The sequence below is a fragment of the Onychostruthus taczanowskii genome, unplaced genomic scaffold (genome assembly GCF_017590055.1).
Source record: "Onychostruthus taczanowskii isolate IOZ18803 unplaced genomic scaffold, ASM1759005v1 scaffold122, whole genome shotgun sequence".
Lineage (NCBI taxonomy): Eukaryota > Metazoa > Chordata > Aves > Passeriformes > Passeridae > Onychostruthus > Onychostruthus taczanowskii.
The window spans coordinates 1,433,594-1,448,037 of NW_024498374.1; the positions used below are offsets into that span (position 1 = coordinate 1,433,594).

The 14,444-nt window shown below is 36.5% G+C and overlaps 1 protein-coding gene across 1 annotated transcript in view; it reads right to left on the minus strand.

Moving 5' to 3' along the window:
• Nucleotides 1-200: 200 nt before the first annotated feature.
• SRFBP1 (serum response factor binding protein 1) overlaps nt 201-14,444 on the minus strand; it is a 66,942-nt gene continuing 52,698 nt past the window's right edge. Inside the window, exons 5-8 of the mRNA XM_041395997.1 lie at nt 4,252-4,333; nt 2,592-3,330; nt 2,129-2,166; nt 201-1,419 (exon numbers count right to left, since the gene is read on the minus strand). Of these exons, the coding sequence (XP_041251931.1) occupies nt 1,229-1,419; nt 2,129-2,166; nt 2,592-3,330; nt 4,252-4,333 (1,050 nt within the window). The 3' untranslated portion in view covers nt 201-1,228. The remainder of the gene's footprint in view (nt 1,420-2,128; nt 2,167-2,591; nt 3,331-4,251; nt 4,334-14,444) is intronic.

The following is a 14,444-nucleotide window of genomic DNA, read 5'->3' on the forward strand; positions in this document are numbered from 1 at the left end:
TTTTTGGACTGTAGTAAGTAGGAAGGCTATCTACACCTTTCAGGATGACATATTCTACAAGTTTCTAGGGATTTAAGAGCAGACAAATCTGAAGAAAGGAAATTGATCAAGGATTATTAAACTCCATAAGCTACAATATCACAAGATGTCACTGAGCTGTAAAACTGGAAGCTTGAAGAGATGGATATTGCATGATGTATCACTGTGTGCTCCTTCTGTTCTTAAATCATTATTTTTTAACTACTTTCAAATATACTAGGTTAGATGGGCCTTTGGGGTGATGCAGGGCTTTCCTCAAGCATCCCGAAATGCTACATGAATAGTACAGTCCAGTCATTTACCAAGTTTATGAATTAATTTGATTATGAAAGGTATCTATATTTAAATAAACAACACTATTAAAGATTAATTACACGTTGAGAATTTCTTTCAATTAGGTAGTAGAAAAAGCACTTGAAGAAGTATTCAATGAACTTTTTTTGTCATATTCTAATCAGAACTCCTCACAGTGTCAGACTGGTACTTAAAAGTCAAATGCTTCTTAATGTACAAAGTTTCTTCACGTTTTCACATTCTTTCAGAAAGTACAAGCCACATATGTTGAAGAATCCAGACATAACTACCAGAACAAAGTATTAAAGACACCTCTTCATTTCTTCAAATTGGCAGTATAATCAGAGGACAGAGATCACAATTTAAAAGCACAATATTTTATTCTCTCCAGAAATTTTCATATTATGCTTAAAATGGATTGACTTTTCCAGCTACCTGATACACTGATGAATTTATAAAGTCTCTTCAAGTTTAAGAATCTTTTACTTTGTCTCAGTTGAGATATGACAATACAGAACCTTTCTTCTGACAACCAAATTCTCATACAAAGCACAATTTTTTACATATTAAAAAAAAAAAACCAACCACAAACCCTTCCAAACTCCTCTCCAGAGAATGTGTACTATTCCTATAGGGCACAAATTATGCTCCTAAAAACCCTTTATTCACGTCAGGGTATATTTAATGAATGGTGGTACTGCATAATGGGACTTATGAACCAAATGGCCATTACATTAATCACCAGACAGCAGAATGAATTAAACAATCTCGGTATTCTTCAATGGTAAATAATAGTTGCAATTTTGTAGGTTGCGAAGGATATGGACAGTACAACAAAGATGTTCAAACAGTAGCTGCGAAAAAATTTTTCTTAGAACCCCCATTTATGTATAGTCTAGTCATCAAATTTAATCTTTTTCCCCTGGAATGCTGTAATTTGAGACATTTGCTCTCTGCGCCTCCTGCTTGCTTCCCAAGAAGGATGAAGAGGCTGCTCCAAAGATGCTTTCTTATTGTTGCATTTAATATCCCCTGAAGCTTTTGCAAATGGTTTCTTCTTGAGCTTTGTTTCATTTTTAAGAAAACCTGTGCAAGTAAAAAACAAAACATTAACCACATCAGGAACCTTCATAAAAGCAGGCAAACTACCTTGGGATTGTAGATATTTTCAAAAATTTCATAATGAGCCATGGGGAACGCAGTTATCTGAATATTCACAGCAAGATTTCTTCATCTTGCAGCCTGGTAAGTTGCCACTCAGTAGGCTGCAGTTAAGATTTATTAATACTGACTAAACTCTAAATTTGTGTAGAAAAGCATTCAGCACAGATTAAATTTTTTTCTTCACAATAAACCAATGACTGTTACACAATGTAACTCAATATGACTGGAATTATAACCTCAGTCTTATGAACTCCAAAATGGTACCACAGAATATAAACTGAATAAAATATTCCACATTCAGGAACTATTGAAGAAATTACTTGAGACAAGGAACTAGTTACATATAACAATCTGGTACCTTTACCTGTGCACAAGTAATGCTAACTGCTTGACAGACAGAAAAGCATTTCCAGTGTTAAGTATTGCTAATATGAAAAAATAGAAAATAGCAGACAATATCCACAGATTAAAATGAAAGCTGAGCAGTTTGACCATTTTAACAACAAATGTTAAAATATGTACCACAAACTTGAAAAGAAACAAATACATCCCATCATGAATAGACTGCAGAGGCAACAAAATTTCAAAATGTTTTTTCTCTCCTACTTTTACCAGGTTAAGTAATACACACCTGTTCTTTCCTTTTTGAGAGGCTGGTGTTTAGTATTTCTAAAAAACAAAAAGAGAAATTAAGATTTTTCATTAAAATTTTAAGATTACAAACACCTGTGAATAAAGAATCATCATCACCAAAACACTCAGGGAGTAACTTCAAACATAACATGTGAGCTTCTTCAATACTGCTCCACCCATGTTAATAAAGAAGTAGAAAGAAAAGTATTCAGAAGTGATTGAATTTGGGTTTAGATCTAGTTAGGAATCCTATGCGTAAGTCAGTGCTATTATGAATACAAAAAATTGTCAAGAAAGCTTAAGAAGACTAGTGAGTAGTTTCTGTGAAAATGTTCTAAGGTTTGATGGGCTGAAATTCTCTTTGTTTAGTAAGAATTACTAGAAATCACAACCAGAAATCACATTTCCATTGCCATGAAGGAGGAAAGGAATGGAGAACGTAACATGGGGAAGAGGTTTACCTTCTGTTCTGAGATTTCTGATTGGTAGTAGATAAAGAACTGCAGAACACTGACTCCAGCTTGCTTGCTTTTGCAAGTGATTTTCTCTCTTCCATGATCAAATCCTGTGCTGTCCCAGTCTCTGTACTCTTCTCTGTTTTCATCACATTTTTCTGAACACTACCCTTTTCTTTTGTTGAAGAAAAATTATTAACTGCTGCTACTTTTTTCTTCTTTTTTACTTTTCCAATAAAGAAATCATCATTGCTGTCACTGTCAGAATCTGATGACTCATTATAAAACCTCTCTTCAGTACTATCATCAAAGTATTCCTTTTCATTGGTATGCTCTTGGTCACTATCATCATTTCTTTCTTTTATCACATTTAATTTGTTCATACTCATATTTTCTTCCCTTTTTTGATAGTCAAGTTTCTTTCCTGTTTTGTTTTGAGTAACTGTTTGCATTTCTACTGCCTGAAATGAAGGTTCTTCTGGAGCATACACTCTCTCTATTTCCACAGTTTTCTGCTCAGATTCACTCTCACAGAGCTCTTCAACCACTTTGTCAGTTTCTACTTTCATGCCTGGTTTTGTTTTGTGTTCACATCCTTGCTGTTTTTGAGGCCGCTTACAAACTTGGTCATCCAAGTTGTTATTGGAATGTTGTGCTGATTTAGGCTTTTCTTCTGACTGATCCTTTTTTACAGGAGTGGCTTTTTCTGGGTTCTTCCTTGCATCCTTAAAAGCTTTAACAGCAGCTGTACATGGAGCAAAAAAATATTTTGTTGCAGCTACATATGAATTATTTTTATACAATAAAACATTTTTGCAACCTCTATGTGTTGTATTGAGCATATTTTGAATGCCCTTGTGAAGTATTTACCTAAGTATTTACATGGGACAAGAGATACCTTAGAATACAGTATCAACAAAAGTGAAGGAAAAATGCTGAAAATATTTTCAAAAAATACACTATGAAATCTGAGTTAAACTGTGAACTTCTCTTTCAAAAAATAATCTGCAGCTGATAATCATGCTCACTTAGTGTACACTTGTACACACACGTACACTTTGTGTGCAAAAACTGCAAACTAATATTAATTTGTTTCTATAAAATTAAATGGATATTTGGTATGCTCTGTTATTAATGAAGTAACTGTGTGACATTACTACTAAGACTTTACCCTTCTTAACATTATTTGAATTTTAGGTGGAAAACTACAGTTTCAAGAGAAAAACAGAAATCCTAAATAACCAGGAAAGATACCCTAAGGATTCTGAGGACATTTTTCAGGGAAAATTAACAAAGAGATTTGTAAAACCTTTCAGGTGCCTTTGAAAATCTAGTTGTAATGATCCATTTATATTCCTATTTAATTTAGAAACACTGCATTACATCTATTTGATTTTTAGAATTCACATAATAAGCTCTGTTTGTTCAATACCCTATTTTAAATAAATGTCATATTGCATACAGTCACATATAAAGCTATATAAATTTCAAGCCATAGAGATGGTTTGAAGTTTGTGGCTTGGTTCACTGCAGCTAGTTAGGCTAATTACAGAACCTTTTAGTTTTGTGGGTTTTTTACTTTTGTTCATGTCAGAAATACAAATGAACAAGGTAACACACCAGTAAGCTACAGATAAAATAAAAAATTCAATAAAATGTTTCATACCTTTAAGTTCAACAAATCTGGGCTTCAAGGTGGGGTGTGTTGCAAGTCTTGCCATGGCTCGCTCAGCTGCAGTACAGTTTGGCTGCACAAGAAAAATTCAAGGGCATGAAGTCACCAGAACAGTCAACTTACACAGGCCTGTATCAGTTATGCTACAACACATACTAATGTGATTCTCACCAGGAACTGAACAAGAAGAAAGCTTATGACACTAACAAGTATTTTATTTTTCATGTATTACTGTCATGCTAAATGCATTAAAATCGGCCTGCCTAAACATTGACAGAAATGTAGCAGATATCACACAACACGTGGTATTTCTCAGGTACTGAACAGGGATAACATGATTTATGTTTTCTTCAAAGCATAACAGACGCATTGTTCACTGATTTGACATTTATATATATATTTATTTATATATTTCATACAAGAGCAAAGAAAATTAATGAACTCACTGAGTAAAGAACATCATACTGGTAGAAGGCATTCTGCTTGAAGGAATGCAATAGCTTGCAAGAATTACAGTATTGAAGCCATGAAAGTTGGCAAAATGACATAGCAGATACTGAAGGAATACATGTAAACCATTGAAAGGCAAGGTCTAACTTGACCATAAAGACAAATAACCTTAAATTTGATGTGGTAGAATACTGGAACTCTGCGAACTGATTCAAAGAAGAAATATGATCTTATTTCAATTAAAAAAAAAAAGAGAAAAGAAGGAATTGCTTCTATTCTGACTTCCTCTTTTTGATACTGGAAATCACAGGTATAACACATTGTAAATGCTCTTATTTTCAGGTTCTTGTCACCACTCTGCTTGAAAAACAAAATGAATGGTATCTAAGACTTTTTCAAATACAGCTCTGTCTTCTCTTAGGGTTTTTTTTTTCCTGTGTGATTGTTTGTTTCATTTTTTCTTATATTCTTTACTGAAAGAAGGAAAAGCTCAACAGATTTGTAAAGCACACCTTTATCAGGAAGATTTCTTAAAGTCTGCAGTAGAATTCTCTGGGAGAGAGTGGAAAAGACAAACAAAAAGACATACCTTTCTCTCTTCTTCCCAGTGGTACTGCAGTGGGTACATATTCAAATTGTTTCTGTGATTTCACCTTTGTGCTATGGAAATACCACTGCAGAAGCCACCAGAATCAAGAGGATGATATTCATAAAGAACCAGACAAGTGCCCTGTGACCAAACCTGAGCTGATTTTGGTGCCACCAACTCAACAGAGCATGCTGCCTCTCCTGTCCTAAGCAATCACCACAGCACACGCAGCCCAAGCCCCAGGAGTTACCTGGTAGACACCAAGGAGTAGAAGTGGTACAGGCTCTCTCCTGGGATGGAGTTAAAATGCTTCATAGTAGACAAGACGGCGCTGCATTTTGGATTTGTGACTAAAACATTTTAGAGCTGGTAACACATCAGTGTTTTAGTTACTGCTAGGCAGTGCTTGCACAGCATCAAGGCCTTCTCTGTTTCTTGCTCTGCCCCTACCGTAAGCAAGGAACATCCCGGTACAGCTGATCCACATGGACCAACAGGATATCAAGTCTTTTTCAAGGCATGCTAAGCAATAAAAGCTTGAGGTAACAAAAAGGTATGGGGAGATGTTTGCGGTTATCACATTTATTTTCCCAAGAAACCGTTATGTGAAGTGAAGCTATACTTTTTGGGATGTGGCTAAACATCTGTCTGGTGATGGGAAGTGGTGAATAAATTCATTCTTATCCTTTTCTTGTACATACAGGTTTGATTTCCTCCTTGAACTGTCATTTTCTTAAGATAGATGCTTTTCTGGCTTCTGCTCTTGGGATGCTCTCCCCATCCCACCGGGGCAGGTGAGTGAGCAGCTGCTGGGTGCTTAGCTGCTGGCTGGGGCCAAACCACCATGACACACACAATACACAATACATCAGCAATTCACACTTAAAGCAACTGACGTGATCCACGTAAGACTGTTCAGTGGTGAATGTCACTTGTTTGCATGTCCCTTTTCTTCCAGCAGAACCATGTGACTATAAACAGTTATATATCCAGTGCATAAAGACAGAGGGGGCAATTCCCACCTACTGCTAGTGCAAGAGAGTCACTCTCAGTGCTTTGGTCTGAAGGAAACACGGCAAAAGAAGGCACTACAAATAAACCAGAGCCTGTACTTCTAAATGCAGAAACATTTAATTGGTTTGCCAGCCATAAATCTTCCTCAACCAGTGGAAAGTAAATCCCATTTTGTAATTCTTCTCCCATAGTTTTAGAGCTTATAAAATATACTCTGCGGTCAGCCATATTTCAAGTTTGAAGTGTAGAGCATCTAGGAATTCTAGTACTTTCCTTTCCCCTCAAGTCTCTGCTACTACAACATTACTTCTTCAGGTCAAGAAAAACTGGAAAAATGTTCTCTCTGAAGTCTGTCTATAGAATCTGGCCAGAGGCGACAGGTCAAAAGATGGGTCCATTTCCAAGGGCCACAGACTGGCTTATTTCCAGGCCAGTTTAGCTCTAAGAACTTGAAATCTGAATTTTGATACCCATGTGACAGTGCTGCATGCTGCCACTAGATTCTTGGGACAGAAAGCCCACATTTCTGAAGATCATATGCTATTTTCTTTGGAGATTTTCCTATAGCTGGAAAATCTATTTCTGAACTTAATTAATACACTTTTTCCCTCAGCTACTTCCTGTGGGTTTTGAAAGAATATACCATGACGTTCAGAAAGCAGCAGCAGCTTCTGTGCAACATCTGGTGTCTTTTAGTTCAAGTATTTATAGAAAGGCTTTAAGCATATATAGGAAAATCCATATAGAATAACCACATTTTTTTCCTTAGAGCAAAATACTTCACAAAGTAATATAAATAAAATACTTCATACTAATAAAATAGTTCACAAAATACTACTCAGACTGATAGCCACCAGCTAACAAACATACGATATTCACATTCCCTCAAATTTCTCATTTTTCTGTATATGGATTTTTTGGTTTTGCTTTGGTTTGGGGTTTTTTTGGCACAACCCATGCTCACTTTATTTTCCCTCAAATATTTTCCAGTATATAAAATGTTTTAGAAATATAGACAATATAGAAAAAGACTTAACAAAGAAATGGCAATTATCTTTACTATCAATAACACTTTCCGCCCTCCTTCCCATCCCTTGGATGTTTAATTAGATACTAAAATTGTACATCTTTATTCTGACATAATTCTGCTACTTTTTGTATTATTTTGCACTACTTATCGTTTATGCAACAATGTGCTAGTACTTTCTACAGGAACATTCTTCCTCCCTCAGTGTGCAAGTGAGGCACTGGAAAGTGAACAAAGCAACAAAGCAGTGCATAGTCACACTTTCCAGTGAGAAATTTTATGTTATTGTGCTGGTTGAGGCTGAGGTAGAGCTAATTTCCTTCACAGTGGCTGGCATGGGGCTGTGTTTGGGATTTGTGCTGGACACAGGGTTGATAATACAGAGACGTTTTGTTATTGCTGAGCAGGGCTTATACAGATTCAAGGCCTTTTCTGCTTTTGTACTTCCATGTTGGTGAGGAAGTTGGGGTGCCTGGGAGGCTGGGGGGAGACACAGCTGGGTGAGGTAGCCCCAGCTGACCAAAGGGATATTCCAGCATTTGGAGTGATGGTGTTTGTTTTTCCAAGTCACTGTCACTGTCTGATAGGGCCCTGCTCTCCTAGAGATGCCTGAACACCTGCCTGGCATTGGAAGCACTGACTTCATTCCTTGTTTTGCTTTCCTATTGTGCACAGCTTTTGATTTCTCTATTAAATGGTCTTTATCTCAGCCCGTGAGTTTTCTAGCTTTTATCCTTCCAATTCTCTCCCTGATCCTGCTGCTGCAGGAATGAGTGAGCAGCTGCCTGGCACTTGCTGTTGACAGCTACAGTTAAACCACCTGAAGACAGTCTCCTCAAAAATTCTATCTTGGTAAATAATGTGTTATTTCTGTAAATAATATTAAAAACATCTATTATCAAACACACATGTAAGTCCCACACAAGAGAGACAAGCTTGGCAAATAGTGGCAGTGACTGTAAAGAGAATGGACGTTAAAACTTGCGAAGATAAAAACAGATTCTCAGTGCAAGTTTTGAGATGTGCTGGAACAGGTCAGAAGTTTGGAATGGCTCTGAGAGCTGGCACCACAGGGTAAAAAGAAGGAGCAGTGCGATGTAAACATCAGGCAGAAGCAGTGTGGGCAGAACTTGTTTCATAAAATGCAGGTAATAAAGTGAGAACGAGAAAGTGAGTGTCTCAAGGCAGATTGGATTGCAGGAGCTAAATGGTATGCCTCGGTAGTAAGCCTGAGACAGTAGAGCTTCAGGATGAATTAAAGGGCAGAAACCTGTGATTAATCCGAGAACCTGAAATGTAGACTTTTGACCATTGTTGTATTCTGAATAATCTTTCTGTTCCAATACTTTTTTCTGTACCCTCTCTGCTATAGTTATAATCAATAACAGGAAAGAGGTCATATTCTGTTCTTCAACAGACTTTTGCACAAAAAGGGAACTGCCTCACTACAAATCTCATCAGAAACAAGACTGTTATTAGAAGCATATACTACTATAAGGACAACAACTACAGATTCACCTGGGTGAGAGTGCTACTAAAGTGGTAATGCTTTGTGGCTCTGCATCTGTCATTAGTCAGTTATTTAAAACAATGACATTCAAATGGAGACAGTAAGAAACCCCACTGGGAAGTAAACAGTACATGGAAAAAAACATGATACAGAAACCAACACTGGAGAATGTGATACTAGTTTTTAAACTATCTAGAAGTGCAGTTTAATTTCAAATGTTAACAACACCCTGAATTTAAGAAGGAGGGAAAAAAAAGAGTCAATACTAACTAGAGTAAGCATGAAAAAGGTTAACACCCAGTTCTGGGCCAAAGAAGATGTCATTGCAACACTCTTTATTAGCACCTTGGGAGAAGACCTCTCTATTAAAAAATAGCAAAAACTGACCAAACAACTAGAAAACCTGTTAATCCACACATTCTTTACAAAATTCTAACTAGTTACAGTTGTCCTTCATAACAGCAGATGTGATTAATGTGAAGTCACAGGGTGGTTGAAGGTGCCAAATCATGGCTGCCACCCAAGTCTATACCATGACCTCACACTGCTTTGGAACAAGACTTGAAAGAAGTTACTTTCTGACTGTGAAACTCAGCAAGTTCTCCCTCTTGCTTTATGTCTGTAAGGCATACAGCATATGATTTGTGGCCATCAGACATGGTGATGATTTTGGTAGAGGAAGCCACTGGTTAAAGGCATTACTCATGGCAGCATTGCTGTCTCAGCTCCTGACAGCAAGGGGTTGGTAGTTGACTATGTCTCACATTAATGATGATAAATTATTATTATTTACTCATCATCTGCTCTCATTTTTTACTCATCATCTGCAAAACCTCTCATTTTTATAATAATCTACTACTTTGACTCCACTCAAGCTTTAACTATTTTCAGCATAACATCAAAATGATCGTACAGGTGTTAAAAAGTAGCAGTAAAGTTCTTAAAGAAATAATTTCTTTATGGATCTCAAGAAATTATCCAAGTTTCAGCAGATTTTTTTTTTAATTGGACAATACACAATTTTAAAATAGGCTGATAAAAATTTCCATTTGAAGATCAACAGATCTAAAAGTCTTAACAGATCTAAAACCTTTGCAAAAACTCATCAAGACAATGTTCTATGACAGAACTACAGAACTAAAAGTGAACAAATTCTTACAAAACATCAAGATACACAAGAAAACTTGTTTATTATTCTTTTCAATGCTTGCCACAGTTTATATTAATTGACATTGATTTCTTTTATCATAGTAATTCAACCATGAAAGTATTTGGATATTTACTTTATTTATCTTGAAAGCCATGATGGGTCAACCTCGGCTGGGTGCCAGGTGCCCAGTGAAACTGTTTTTACCACTCCCCTCCTCAGCAGAACAAGGGAAAGAAAATACAATGAAAGATTCATGGGTCAAGGTATGGACAGGGAGAGATCACTAAGTACCACAATGGGCAAAACATTACTTGGGGAAGTAATAATTTATTGCCAGTCAAATAAGAATAGGGTTATGAGATCTAAAAACAACATCAAAAACACCTTCCCTCCACCACTTCTTTCTTCCCAGGCTCAATTTCACTCGCCGTTTTCTCTGCCTCTCCCACCCCAGTGGCACAGGGAGATAGGGAATGCTCTGCTTCCTCCTCAGCTCCAGTGCCTGAAGCACTTCCTCCCCTTCTTTCTCCCACATATTCTCACTCCTCTCTTCCCTGGTTGCAATTGCTGCTGCGCATTCCCCCCATTCCTTTTTAACTCTGTTATTCCAGAGGTGCTGCCAACACTGCTGAAGGGCTCAGCCTTGACCAGTGGTGGGTCCATCCTGGAGCTGGATGGCATTGGCTCCATTAGACACAGGGCAAGCTTCTGGCCCCTTCTCACAGAATACATACCCTATAGCCAACCCATTCACCAAAATCTTGCCATGCAACCCCACCACAATACACTATGAAGAACATTATCAAACTGAAGACATGAGGTACATGGAAATATGCAAATTTTTGCTCATATGTAAAACTGCACACAGTAGAAGGCAGAAGTCTGGAAAATCTATCTGAGCTTGGGCTGCCAGCAGCAGCACTGACTCAACTCATCCAGCACCAGGGAACACCACTAGATTCTTCTAAATACTGTCAAGGTACTTACACTGCTGTAATTTTATTTGAATGTCTGGACCAAAGCTACCCTTTTCCCAATAGATTTGTTCACTCAGATTCATGTTCCTTTCCACATTACATTTGTCTTGTCTTGTTTTTTGGCTTGTCTTTTACCAAAAAGAAGTCTGATGTATAAACATGTTTCTATCATTCCTTCTCTCTTTTAAAATAAGAGTTTCAAATAAGTCATTGATTCAAACAAAAATAGATTATTTGGTGTTCTTTACCACATGCATGATAAAAAGTACCGACTATCTAAGCATTTCAAGATGTTCACAACAGGCTCTTTAAAAAGCCTAGCCCTCTGCAAATGTTAGATGGCCCTATTTAATAAGAGTATAAAAGAGTCAATAGAGTTTCTTTGGACTAGTCTGCCCCAATTAATTTAGCCAGGCAAAGAAGTGTGAAGTAAATGCTTATTTTTCAGATTTGGAAATGGTCAAACAGAAGAGGAGTCTTTCATCCCAAACTATCAGAGTGATCTACAGCAGAGCTTGGCATAAACCCCAGACCTGCCCAAGTACAAATTATGTACTTAATCTTCTACACTTTTCTTTTTCTCTGTATGCAAAAAACAATTCCTATGATTGTTTCAATAAAGAAAAGTCAAAAGAAAAAAGTCAAGATGAAAGTAGTGATGGATTCTTGCTTATTTCCTTATGGAGAACAGGGTCAACTCTAGGTGTAAGTGGAAACTGCTTCTAACTCATCTTCATTTTTTCCAAGGCTAGTAAGGCTATGTGTCTATAATCATCTCAATTTGGCATCCCACACAAACAATGTGCACATTAAAACAAACAAACAACTTCTTAAGGTTATGAAATAGGACATAAAGTGAGCTTTGTGTGACAACTGCTCCCCGAATTGTGATGGTCTAATTCATATGAACACTGAAACCACTGCTTTAAGAAAACTTAGGAGAATGCTGAACATTATTTTATGCTATAGAAAACTGTGGACAAATTCCAAGTGGAAAACAGATGTGAAGGGAGTGCTCCCTAATTAGAGTCTAAAAAAATTAAATAATTTAAATTGTACATGCTGGACAATTGACCAGAATAAAACACATGCAGTCCTGACTTATACAAATGCAAAATCAAAAATATAAAGTATAGCAGTATAAAGTCTACTTTTTTTTTTTTTTTGGTGTTTTTTAAATATATAGCTTTCTATAAAATATATGCCCTTCATATATTTTGACATTTGAACCGTTTGGGCACACTATTGCTATAAAGGTGTTTATGCACCTTGCCAAACTGCATAAACAATTTTGGGAGAGAGCATAGATGACACTAAAAAACCCACTCAAACCCCACATAAGAAAACCAAGCAAACATTCCATCCCAAAAAGGTAAGAGACAATCATACTGAGAGATTAAATGGTAAAGCAAAATAAGATCAAATAGAAACCCTGAAAGAAAACATTTTCTTCAGGGGGAATAGAAACAAAATACATCTTGGAAAACAGGCAGTCGCTGTGAGAAAAAGAAACTTCTTTGCCACAAAATTCACACAGTCTTAAGAGAAGAAAATGAAATTTGGAGAAAACATCATAAACAAATTAGTTGCACACCAACTAGGTATCAGATCTGAAACGATTACTGACTTTTACAAAAAAGTAAAGTTGAGGTTATTTCTTGAAACTGGCCAGCTTGAATGAGGGTCTGAAAAATTAAAACAGGCAGTTGTTTATTAAGTCTGAATAGATAGTTAAGCTAGGTAATATAAAAATTAAATATGAAAGAAATTTAAAAAAAAAGTATTAAAAATTGATTATTTATATTTATTTTTTCTAGAAAAGAGAGCAGAAACACAAAGGAGACCAACAACACTCAGGCAGAGCTGTAAACAATCAGTAAACAGAATTCTCTGACTTCATTTTAACCTGAATGCATCTGAACTCCCATTAGTCAGCTGCGCACCATGGGCTTGTCTGAGGACTGAGTGGAGCTGACGGTAGCAACTAAATTGATGATACAGGGATGAGCTCTGTATTATTAAAACTATTATAATGAACAAAAAAGTTAAAATATGCTGTCTTGGATGAACCAAAGGAATTTCAGAACTGAGATATTCACAATTGTCCCTATGACATCGATATGCTGACAAAACTCTGTACCAAACTATCAGGGATGCAGTCTTGAGATATCCTTACAATACTTCACTTTAAAACAGATGTTCAAACCTGAAACTATAACTACTCAGATGCAGCTTGATACTGCACCATAGTATAAACACACATGAACTTAAGTTTATAGCAGAGAAAGTAGATGTAGTTGAGCTCTTCAAATTTAAAAGAGATGTAATGCTTTAAAACTAGCTAACATTTCAAAAAGAAGTGCCACTTGAATCAGGTGTATTTCAGATAATTTATAACATAAAGGAAAAAAAATTATCCCTGTGGACAAATCTTGTCTTGCTCAGACCTTTACAGCTGCAAGCATTTCCACCAGGGAACACACCTATACGTAACTAAAGCATTGTCAAGTTAATGTCTTCACATAAAACTCTCAGGAGAGACGAACTTCTGTTCAAAGCACTGTTGAAGGAACTAAGAGAGAGGGAATTGGAGGCACAGATGACTTAACAGACTTCACAAGCACTGCGCACACTAAGCAGGGTTTGGCCATGTTATAATATGCTACTCAAGACATCATTTCTTGGCATACCACATTGCAATTTGCGTGTATGATTGAAAACAAATTTTTTAAAAATATATATGTCTTTCAGACTTTTTCTGAAAAAGACAATGGAAATACAAGTTCCATTCACTGAAAAACTATTAAAACATCAGAGATAAACATGCCAGTTCTCTGGCACCAAAATGTAGATTTTCCATCATGAAGTCTATTGACTCAATGCATTCGAGACCAACTCTAAAGATAAACACATGTCAGATACACATGTAATCCTTGGTATTACTTGAGCACATCAGCAGAGAATGGATGTAAAATGGATGGCAATCCTTGGTGTTCACATTTTATAGCTGGTATTTCACTATATGGCAACAGAACCTTTAGGCTTAGAGGCTCTCGGGCATCTTCTAGGCTATTACATATTATTATTACTTAACTCTGGCATGCTGTTTTCCTAGTGCAACCACTCAACCACTCAAATCATTTGGCAGTTATTTGAATTCCAAACACAAGAAAAACCAGACCATCACCATTAGAAATTGAGTGTTATATTTCCATTAAGTCACTAGTTACCTCCAGTTTCCAATACTTTGTCTTTCCTATCAATATTGCCAGAGAGGTGCAATGTGCTGTAAAATTATGCTGTCATTTTACCAAGATAAAACCTCTTCAAGTGGATGGTCTTAGCAGCTATGATCATTGGCATCTCAATACATAAGAATTTTTTTTAAACAGAATTCCATTAATTCAGGAACATCTTCTACAGTTTCAGGCAACAGTGGCTCTAGCACTTTTTCTCCTAGTTTTCCA